Here is a 12,372-nt window from a genome sequence, read left to right on the forward strand (position 1 = left end):
TACACAAATTTTATATCCTGGTCCAAATATATGTGTGATTTTAATTTAAATTTATGGTTCTCTTCTCTTTATGCAAGCTACCCTCAAATCTTGTAGCAAAATGTGAGCTTCTAGAAATGTGTCGTGTTGACTATAGTGGCTTCTTATGCCCTTTGGTTCACTCAGCTACATAACCAATTTTGAGAAGGCAGGGAAGGGTGACATATAATTCAGAAATATTTCCATAAAAATGGCCGAGAAACAAGAACATTCTGAGAATTAAAGGAATAAATTTCAGTCACTGAAAAAATGCTTTCATGTGAAACCCTTATCGCTCTCCAAATGCCAGCTAAAGCTGGTTGGAACAAGCAATTGCTATTTGGTTATTGTAGTTCTTCACCCTACTTTAGATAATACTTAATCATTTCAACTTAGTTATACAGAAAGTAAGAACACTGTAACCTTATCTAAATTATTTAATCCTCAAAATAGTGTTTCAGCTGACACGTTGACAAGTTTCCATTTTCTGAGTTTCAAACTTGAAGTATGGTTTAACAGTAAATTATTTTAATGTAGTCATGCAATGAAATTATAACTATATAGATGTTAATATGTTAAAGAAATACAACCAATTGCTTGGTAACCAATATAATTTTGGCATCTAATTCTTCCTAATGGAATGATATCAATATCTAAAAGGAAAACTTCCATAGACAATGCAAAAATACTAATAACTTAATTCTTAGAAGTACAGCAATATTTCAGGAGTCTTAAATAACACTAGTATAAAAAATGTGGCCAGGTGTGATGGCTCACACCTGTAATCCTGGCACTTTGGGAAGCCGAAGTGGAAGGATAACTTGAGGCCAGGATTTCAAGACTATGCTGGGCATTAGAGTGGGACCTCATCTCTGTTAATTTATTTTAAAAATAATATTAATTAACAACTAATACTTAGCATTTTCCATGTGCCAGCACTGTTCTAATGGCTTTTTATATATATGAACTCATTTAATCTTAAACAGGCAGAGTTTTACGGACAAAGTATTTAAGGGAAGGGGAGTGGGAGGGGGTGTTAAATAAAGCAAGGCACATAGGTACTAAGTAGGAAAACTAGAAGATGAGCCCAGACAGTTTCACTCCAAGAGGGTAGCTCTACTTAAGAATATAACAATTAATAACAGTGTCACCACTGATCACCAAAAAAAAAAGTCCTTCTCAAGGGCCTACTGTGTATCAAGCACCATGCAAAGCTCTAAGAATGGAAAGAAGAATAAAGCAAGCCTGTGTCCTCAAGGAGCTGACAATCTACCAGAGGCAGTGGACTCAAAACTTATAGAGTTCAAGTGTTGCTTCTTCTAATATACTATGTATTCAAGTTATTTTTGAGAAATATGTAACAATGTCTTCAAGGTATCCTATGATATCACACAGTACTTGGATGATGCAGTTGTTTCTTTTGTTAATCACATGCTAATAAAGAAAATACCACTATTTTGCATGAAGAGCTTTTAGAAGATCAGTAAACAGAATGCGAGTAAATGATAAACAACAAATCTGTGCCTTCGGATTGCTTACTGTCACTCATGACTCTACCTAAATGTTGTGGGAAGGGAGTGGTGAGGACTAGACTATTAGTACTATGGTCAGAATAATTCTTTTGGGTAGGACCACCCATGGGTTGCAGGATATTTAGCATCTCTGGCCCTTCCCACTCAATGCCAGCAGTATTTGCCATCCTTTAGTCATTGCAAAAAACAAAAGTGTCCCCATATATTACTGAATACCCTCAAGAGGTAAAATTGCCTATAGTTGAGAACCATGTTCTACATTTCGAATGTCTATTTTTATTTTTGTATTTCACTTCTGCTGTAATTTTTGTCCTTACAGCTCCAATACGGACTCTAATCCTGTGATTCAGATTTAAATAGACAACATAAAAAGGCAACACCCTCCTAAAAATAGCTGCAAAAACACTGTGATATGTACACACACCCCTTTCCTTAGGATCAGGAATACTACGCAGCAGCAGTCCCCAACCTTTTTGGCACCAGGGACTGGTTTCGTAGAAGACAATTTTTCCACGAACGGTGGCAGGGAGGGGAAGGGGATGGTTTTGGGATGATTCAAATGTGTTACATTTATTATGCACATTATTTCTATTATTATTACACTGTAATATATAATGAAATAATTATATACCTCACCATAATTTAGAATCAGTGGGAGCCCTGAGCTTATTTTCCTTCAACTAGACAGTCCCATCTAGGGGTGATGGGAGACAGTGACAGATCATTAGGCATTAGATTCTCCTAAGGAGTGCACAACCTAGATCCCTCCCATGTGCAGTTCAAAATAGGGTTCATACTCCTTTGAGAATCTGATGCCACTGTTGATGTGAGAAGAGGCAAAGCTCAGGCGGTAATGCGAGCTATGGGGAGTGGCTGTAAATACAGATGAAGCTTCACTCACTAGCCTGTTGCTCACCTCCTGCTGCACAGCTGATTCCTAACAGGCCACAGATTGGTACTGGTCCATGGCCTGGGGTTTGGGGACCCCTGCACTTATTAGGAAATGCAATACTTAGATGACATGTTAAATTTTTAATTAGCAAGATGTATTATAATTGAAGAAGGCAATAAAGGAGAATGCATAAAAAAGAATAACTTCCTTGACTTCTTTCTGTTCATACCCGTTTTTGTTCTAATATGGCCATTCATTAAGATTTTAAATATTATTTTAAGAAAATACAATGTTTAAGACAATAAGAACTAATCCGGGCTCATTCACTAGTTCAGTCTGTCAATATTTTATTTTTATATGCAAATTTTTATTTATTTCAAATGTAAATGTTATGTATTTGGTGATTAATACTGTGAAAAACTGTTAAGATTCCTCTTAATCCTCTGGCAAAATGAAGCAAATTGCTGGGTAGCAACAGATACTCTTTTTTTAGCTCTGATCTGACTGAAGTCAGACAGAAGGCTGTGATCTTACCAGTCACATCCTGGACTTTGTCTGAGGGCTCACATCAGATCTAAATATCCCAGGATTCTGACAGCTTGAAAACTCAGGCAACGATACAGACTCAGGCAAAATCTAAAACATATTCTAGTTAGAATCACGAAATAACTTCTATCAAAGAGGGAATCAAAAAGTATGTAGTACAGACTTTTAGGTTCTATTGCTTCTGTAAGGATTAGCATTATTAAACACATTTAACTATAAAAGAAATAATAGAAATACACTATATGTTTAGTATGCTACTATTTATGAACTCCAGCTGTGAGATATCACCATGGTAACAGGAATATACAATCAAAGCAGGTTTCCATGTTACGATGCAGCATTACTCATTTAAAGAATGTAATATGCTTAAGATAGGCAGAAAATTTCACAATATTGTCATTGGCCCGCTCATAAAAGAAGAAAAAGATGAGTATTCAAAATGGCAGATAGAAACAATGGAACCATTCTGCTGGACAATCACTGGCAGTCACTCTTTTAACTGAGAGAATAAAATGTTTTAAAAATAAATGAGTAAGTCCAGGCACCAGGCATGGTGGCTCATGCCTGTAATCCCAGCACTTTGGGAGGCTGAGGTGGCTGGATCACTTGAGGTCAGGAGTTTGACACTAGGCTGACCAACATGGTAAAACCCTGTCTCTACTAAAAATACAAAAATTAGCCAGGCATGGTGGCAGGTGCCTGCAATCCCAGCTACTTGGGAGGCTGAGACAGAAGAATCACTTGAACCAGGGAGGCAGAGGTTGCAGTGAACCAAGATAGTGCCACTGCACTCCAGCCTGGGCAACAAAGCGAGACTCCAGCTCTAAATTAATTCATTAGTTAATTAAAAATAAATGAATAAATGAATGAGTGAATGAATGCAAATGCATGAATGAATGACAAAAGAATGATTTAAAAAACAGAGGAAGAACATTCAGGTAGAAGAACTACTGTGTCAAAAAGACCATGTGACATTTGTTTATAACCATTCCTGTAAGAAAAAACTGGATAAAATCTATTAGTTTGATGCTCTGTGTATATATATATTTAGTATTCAGGTTGGAACAAAGTTTAAAATATGCATAAGATTAGGTCATTGCTCTAAAGGAACATGTGTGCAAGAGTGTGCATTTATTAGTTCACTTAGTAAATATTTATTGAGTGCATTTAGGTGCTTGGGAACACAAATACAAGGCATTGTCCCTGGCCTTAAGTGTTAATAATCTAACAGAAAAGACAGTCCTTTAAATAACAATTTAGTGTAACTCCTGATATAGAAATACACATAAAATACTATAAGAACAGGCCAGGCGCGGTGGCTCACGCTTGTAATCCCAGCACTTTGGGAGGCCGAGGCGGGTGGACCACGAGGTCAGGAGATCAAGACCACGGTGAAACCCCGTCTCTACTAAAAATACAAAAAAATCAGCCGGGCGTGGTGGCGGGCGCCTGTAGTCCCAGCTACTCGGAGAGGCTGAGGCAGGAGAATGGCGTGAACCCGGGAGGTGGAGCTTGCAGTGAGCCGAGATCGCGCCACTGCACTCCAGCCTGGGTGACAGAGCGAGACTCCGTCTCAAAAAAAAAAAAAAAAAATACTATAAGAACATAACATCATAGCAATATTCTTCCAAATTATTCAGAAAGAATTATGCTCGTATCTACATAAAAATTTAGGTTTTACTGAAAATTAAGTGTGGTACACATTTATGAAATGATATAAAAGTCACAATCAGTTTAATTGACTAGAGGCAGATAAGTAGACATAAAGACATTTAACTGAAATATACCTCTTCAACTTAAAAACAAATAATTACAAGTGATATAAATTTCTAAACTATCTAACTCCCATAGGAAAGTATAACAGATTGTAGTGAAGTAAAGCTTTATTAAATGACACTGCTGACTGCCAAATAAGCTACTGAAGTGTGACTTCTAGGACAATAATGCTTGAGATCATCATTCTACTCTTTGTAGGGTAAAAAACAGAAAGGATCAATGTGAAAATGTCTCAGCTCCCTTGACAGAAAGCTCACCAGTGTGCCAGAGAATATGAATGGTCTTGGGAGCGGGTGATAAGATCAAGGAGAAACACTAGAGTCACCTTGGAACATTCTGCTTCTCATGTTATGTTCCCAGCATTTCCTTTCGATTGTTAGTGCCACTACTGAAAAGAGGCTCAAGCTTCAACTTAATTCAATGGAAAGCAGGTTGAGACTGCAACTTTTCCCAAATTCATATAAGGCAAATACTGTTTTCTCCCAAGCAGTAAGGTATACAAAAATTCTTTTTAAAATTTCTCTTAAAGCCTAGACCCACCCTCTGACATGGATCATTGAAGATGAAAACCCATTTAGAAAAGAAAATTGAAATGTCTTCACAGCTAAAAAGAACACTGCTACCTGGAGCACTTCAACTACTTGAGCTGTTGTATCTCAAATACTTTTCTGTCATTCTCCATTATCCATCCATTCAATAAGCATTCTTTAAATGCTTATTAGTCCTAGACCTGGGGCTGCAAACTTTTTCTTAAAGGGCCAGGTAGTGAATATTTTAGGACAAGATGTAAAATCAAGGACATTTTGTAGGTACTTATATAGGAATTTAAATATACACCACTTAAAATGTAAAATCATTTTTAACTGGCAGTAAAAAGGGTCACAAATCAATAAAACCAGCATTAATAACGTATGTCATTCTTTCAACAATTTAGAGAGGTATTATTCTTCTCATTTCTCAGAAGAGGAAATCAGGCTCAGACTAGTCATGTGATTTGTTTGTATTTGTACATTGTAGAGCCAGCATTCAAACTTATGTCTTCTGGGGAACAGTACATCAATATCACCAACTCCCCATATGTGGCTCTCTCACATGCATAGTGATAAAATGATTTCTACTAACTCAGATTATGGAGTATATCCTAGAATATGTATTACATAGTATTATTAATTAACATTGGTAATAATATAGTGAGCATTTATGACTTTGGTTACCTGACGTTCTTCTAGGTTCTTAGGTCTTTGATCATCACAACACCCAACAGAGAAGCTACTAATATTTTTCTGTTTTACAAAGAGGTAAACTGAGGAAGAAAGAGGTTATATAACTTGCCTAGCATCCCATTACTACTCTGTAGCAGAACTGGTGCTTTATTCCACATCTTCCTTAAGTTAACTTTGTTTTGAGACTCAAGTCTCAAGTCTGTTTCAATATGAGATTATTTTTTCTTGTTCATCCTTTAGGATTTCCGAGGAATAACTACTTTCTTTCTTCCATTTCTTAGGTCAAAAAAATCACATAATTCAAACTATTAATAAAAACTGTATCTTTCAGGATTAAAGAGTGAAATCATGTGTAGTTTCTCTGAGTGTTAAATTATAACATTTATGAAAAACCAATAAGATAAATAATAAAAATCATTCCAGAAAAAAGCAAAATTTGAGAGTAGCCATGTTGGTGATGGTAACATATCTTCCTGTGTAAAAAATTGTATGTAAAATATCCTAAGGGAATGTATTTGGTCAGCATGGAACACTGGAAGGGAGAAAAGGGAATGTATTTGGTCAGCATGGAACACTGGAAGGGAGAAAATGCAGGAGTTTCCCAAGAGGAAACCTTGAACACAGCCCTAAAAATGAAGTAACCCAAAGAAATGCCTTGTCAAAATTCCACTACCAAGCATTTCCTTCCTGCAGAGATAGATGAATACGGTGAATACAATCTGATGCCATTACACATTATCATCACTCCACCTAGTGACAATGGCAAATCGGTTTCATGCTACCTGCCAAATCCTAATGAACTACAGTGGAAGATCTTCAGGGCTGTGTTGAAAAGGCTCTGTAGGCCAAGTCTGAACTCAGTGGCAATAAGTATCATAACTGATTAGCCATGTCTGCCCAAGTCAGGAGGAAGGGTGGCACCATATATGGAGACCTTTCACACCACTCAATCCCATTTCTCTGATTTTGAGAGCAAAAAATTTGTGAAAGTAATTAGGATTTCACGTATCTTCCTGTACAGGGAATAGCCTGATATCCAAGAGTCTACCCCTCTTGACCACCGTATTTCCGGTTTGCAAATTAATCAGTTGGCATTCTGGTTCATTGACTAGTCTGTTGTGTACCTGGTTATATAAACTTAAACTGGGCAGTACCATCCATTCTCAGTGAACTGACAAGGTAAATTTTTCTGAGTCAACAACATTAATGAGCAAACTCAGATTCTGGTAAATTCACAAAAGTAAATCTTATGTGACCTCTTAGAAGCCAAACAGTGAGACAGCCTTCCCATTAAGAAAAAACTCTTATCAGACACTTCTTCTAGACTTGAACAAAAAATACTTTTAATCAAATTCAGTTTCACCATTTCCAAATTTAATAATTTCCTTTCTTAAATTTTCTTCACAGATTTGCTATTGCCAGTGTTAGATGACATTTAATTCTATACAAACACTCTCATTGCCTCTCATTATGATGTTTAAAACCAATGAGAGTACTTTGAATAGAATCTAGTTCTCTCTCAACCTAGGATTATATCAGCCTGTCAACATTATAGTAGTTGTGCCCTGCACAATGACATTTCGGTAGTGGACTACATATATCATGGTGATCCTATAAGATATTATAAGATTATAATGAACCTGAAAAATTCCTATTGCCTGGTGGGTGACATCATAGCCATCTTAATGTTGTAGCACAAAGCATTACTCATGCATTTGTGTGATGCTGGTGTAAACAAACCTACTGTGCAGCCGGTTGCATAAAAGTATAGCACATATACTTGTGTACAGTACATAATATGTGATAATGATAATAAATGAATGTTACTGGTTTATGTACTTACTATACTTTTTATCATTATTTCAGAGTATACTCCTACTTACGAAAAAATGTTAACCGTAACATAGTCTCAGATAGGTTCTTCAGGAGGTATTCTAGAAGAAGGCATTGTTATCATAGGAGATGACGGCTCCATGTGTGTTACTGTCCCTGAAGACCTTCCAGCGGGACAAGATGTGGAGGTAGAAGACAGTGATATTGATGATCCTGACCCTGTACAGGGCTAGGCTAGTATGTGTGTGTGCGTCTTTTCTAAACTCAAATACACTCAGTCATACTCCACTTATGACGGCATCATTTCTTTTTTATACGGTCACATCACCCTAACTAAACCCATGTTTCTAGTTTTACCTTTCGGACGTTCGCCAACCGATTCATCATCAAGGACTCCTCTCGATCATCATCGTCGTCCAAGTCGAGCATCGGCATGCCAAAGGGGTCAATGATGCTGCAACACCTGGAGCCTTCATCTCTTGGATCAAAGGGGTCCACGATTATGGGCTCAGTTCCTTTTATTTCACAACGACAGAAAGGGCAGCCCTGACCATCCGACTCCTAAACAAATAGAAAATGCATGGATTGGTTTTGTTCAAAATAAACAGTACTGGGAAATGCTAATAATGTTCTACAACTATAAAAGTCGCATCCCCCAAAAAAGTTTTTGGGGTAGGAGGTGGGGGATGATTTCTCTTGAAGAGGTAGTGGGTATAGAACAGGGAGCCAACAAAATATATAATAAATGGTCAGTATCTTCAGTTTCCTAAGAAAAAAACATATTTTAAAAAAGTTTGATTTTCCCAAGAAAAGAAACCTCTTTATTTTCCTGATTGTTCACTTATTATTCTAATGTACCAAGGCATTAGACTCCTGAAGAAAACTGGAAATTGAATCATATCTCTCCTTACGAAAAGAGAGCAGTACTGACTAAACATTCCATAAAAAAGTATATTTTGGTAAAAATTCATAATAAAGCAGTAGTATCGGTGAGAAAAATACAATACTTGTGCATCTAACTGTGGCTAAATATTTGTTTTAACTGCCTGTGTATTTTAAAATCTTTAATACACAATTAGGAAAAACTAAAATGTGTACATTTATATCCAAAAGCCATCATCTGTCCTGAAAGCCTGTCATCCTGACACACAGCTCAAATATAAAGTTCTCTGTGGGATATTAAGTTTTGCCCTTATCTTGCTTTTAAACAATATGATACAAAAAGATTTGTGCAAATACTTTTGGGCTGGAAATGTATTTACTGGTCATTATTGGATGTTTTGCTCAAAGTTTCCTACATTCATTTCTCAAAACTAACTACATTAAAAATTCACAAATTGCAGGGAAATAAAAAAACACTGTTTTCTTGCCCTACAGACAACATTGCTTTCTAGAGATAAGATGGTATATGATATTCTCCACCCGATTTTTGGTTTTGCATTATACCCTGACTTTAGCAATGTGTTATTTAAAAATGGTAAAAATCACAAAATTACTTTAAGGGAGAAATGGGATGAAATAGCATCATTTTAGTGGCAAGACAACAGATGTAGAGAGCTGACGTCTTTAAAGAAACTGTTCCATAATTAATTCAGGACTGTCCTGTCCACTTGGTTTAATAGGAAATTAGTGATCTACCTGCCCAACAGTGATGTTTGGATCAAGGATGGAATAACTCTCTCACTCTCTTCTCACTGAACAACTACCTTGCATCTACTTTGTGGCAGATCCTGTGATGGTTTATTCTTTCTAAGTTTCATTCATCTCAACAAATTGAAAACCTGCTTTGCCAAACAAAGTGTCAAAAAACAAAAAACAATGAGTTTGCTTAAGAAAAATCAACTGCAACATTCTCTTATTCATCTGCTTGTACATAATTTGGAAAAGAAACTTGGAATGGTAAAATAGTTGAACTAACGTGGTATAAAGAAATACAGACATATAAATATAGAATCCTTCAAGGTTTACCACCATACATGTTCATGTCCAGCGGGCTTCAAAACACATTAAATATTATTTGCTCCATCATTTTACAGGTAACAAAACCAAGATTTAATTCTTCTATTTTTGATAACCTCCTTGCAATGATATTTTCTAACACAGGAGTAAATATTTAAGAAAAGCAAAATCTTTCTCTTATAAAAAGAATATTAAATTTAAAGTTATATTCAATATATATTATCATCCAGGCAAAACTCCCCTTGTTATAAAAGTCAAAAGAGATCCATATTAGGTGCCTATAGTGGAATACTTTTACAGATTTACATAAGACAATTTCAAAAAGATAGTTTTATTTAACAGCAAGCTATGCCAGCCTGGGCAACATAGCAAGACCTTGTCTCTACAAAAAATAAATGTTTAAAAAATTAGCCAGGTGTTGTGATACACGCCTGAAGTCCCAGCTGGGCTGAGCTGGGGGCTTTGCTTGAGACCAGGAGTTTGAGGCTGCAGTGAGCTACGATAGCATGACTGCCCTCAGCCTGGGTGTCAGGGTAAGACCCCGTGCCAAAAAAAAAAAAAAAAAAAAAAGAAAAGAAAAAAAAGAAAGCAAGATCTGAAGATCTGATGGTCCCTCTGCCTTTAACACATGAAGAATGGAAAGCAGTACTTTGAGACCTACATAGTCACTTAATTTACTCATACATTAAAAAAAATTATTATAGAAAATCTCAGATACACATAAAATTTGAGGGAAAACTATAATGAATTTCTATGTACCTATCACCCGACTTCAACAATTATCAATTCATCCCCAATCCAGTTCCATCTATATGTTCTCTTGTTCCTTTCACTCTTAGATCGTTTTGAAGTATCTCCTACACATTATATAAATTCATTGGTAAATATTTTAGTATCATAACTAAAAACTAAGAACCTTTTAAAGACCTAATTTCAGTGCAATTATCATAACTAAAAATTATTCCACCCAATAGAAATCATGAAAGTCACATTATTTTTTAGTACAGTGCATAGAATGTGCAAGACACACTATCAGGCTACATAAGTTTCTCTTTGAACTTCCAGGGTCAACTCACATATTGCTCTGGTTAAGGATGACTTCCAGTTTATGTGATCTATTTCCTCATAAGAGGTAACTGAAAATATTGAGTTTTGAAGGGGGAGGAGGTGAAAGGCAATAATTGTGTCTTTATAGCACAAGAAAAAACAGAGAACTGTTCATCTAAAACTGAATTTAGATTTTTCTCTACGCTACTTGAAAATTTAATGTTATACAAATTACTGATGTTGTTAAGAGTACCTGTTATAAGAGTAGATATCACAAAATACATCTTCTCTTCAGCTTTGTTGTTGAGAGTTTACATTACTCAACAGATCAACAAACAGCTACAATGAACATTAATTTTGATTTGCAAAAACACAGATCACACTGAATGTGTCTCTAATGGTACTTACTCTAATATGACTTCATCCATCACACTTTATAAACGGACTACTGTCACATGCAAATTAGACGTCTAACCATAAAGTCTCAAATGCTACTTTGGTTACTCTGCCCTAGTTTCTGTCAGGTGGTTGATTAAATACACACGAAGAATATCTTCAATACAATAATTAAAATAATGTTTCTGTCAATGTATACTTAATACAAGATCAAATAATATGCATTAATGGAGAATAAAGACCAATAAATAACTCATTTTCTAGTTCCCACCATTCTGTGAATGTTAAGAGGAAGTACTGAGCACTCCGTCTATTCTAAATGACTCAGTAGGTTTCACTTCCTCAAATAAGAAATACTTCTAAACCAAAGGATACAAAAGTTATCAGTGAATACTATACACAGCTGAAACTAAATTCTGTCATTTCTCCTAATACAGTAAAATAATTCAGACTCGCATCTCAACCATTAATACTGTATGTCAGTGACATTACTTAAAATATAACTTCAGGTAAACTCAGATAATTAACATTGACAAACAAACAGAAAAAAAATTTTAAACCTTCATAATACTCCATTCTCCACAAATACTCTATGTAAAAACCCAAATGAATATTGTTAGTACCATCTCATCATCATCATGTATCAATCACCTTCTATACTCTGTTTAAATATTGCTAAGACAGACATACTGTATCTTAAATACCTTCTTTTAAATGTTTTTCAAGATAGCATTATATATAGTATAAATATTTGCTTTCAGCATGATTATTAGAGGCATACTTTGACTTAAGGTCAATCACTTTATGCCTTCCCACATATGTAATATACATCAAGGGCTGTAGGGTATACACATAGGGCCTCCTAAGTCTCATTTTGGAATGCATTTTATATTTTTACTGTATGTGTATGCATATGTATGTATTTTTTCCTTTATCAATAACTTCTAATTTATATTACCTTGCTATATTTCATGTAGCTATGAGGTTGCCACAAATCTTTTTTTAAACATAGCAATTATAACTGGAAAAAATATATGTATATAAATGCACTGAGAATAGGTTGGATCCATACTAAGAATTTTCAAAGCACAGTATCTCCCACAGAAACTCAGTAACTTCTGGCTGAAAGAACGAATGAAAGAATAAAGAA

General features: G+C 35.5%; 1 protein-coding gene across 17 annotated transcripts in view; it reads right to left on the reverse strand.

Annotated features, from left to right (window-relative positions):
• Positions 1-12,372, reverse strand: part of CBLB (Cbl proto-oncogene B) — a 268,224-nt gene that overhangs the window by 109,503 nt on the left and 146,349 nt on the right. For 16 of the 17 annotated variants that reach the window (XM_063630593.1, XM_063630594.1, XM_055260467.2 and 13 more), the window contains one exon: positions 8,178-8,381. In XM_063630593.1, coding sequence (XP_063486663.1) covers positions 8,178-8,381 — 204 coding nt within the window. Of the gene's footprint in view, positions 1-8,177; positions 8,382-12,180; positions 12,196-12,372 lie in introns of those variants that run through there. The other variant, XM_055260478.2, reaches the window with a different exon arrangement.

This window comes from Symphalangus syndactylus, chromosome 21 (assembly GCF_028878055.3).
Source record: "Symphalangus syndactylus isolate Jambi chromosome 21, NHGRI_mSymSyn1-v2.1_pri, whole genome shotgun sequence".
In the NCBI taxonomy this organism is placed as follows: domain Eukaryota; kingdom Metazoa; phylum Chordata; class Mammalia; order Primates; family Hylobatidae; genus Symphalangus; species Symphalangus syndactylus.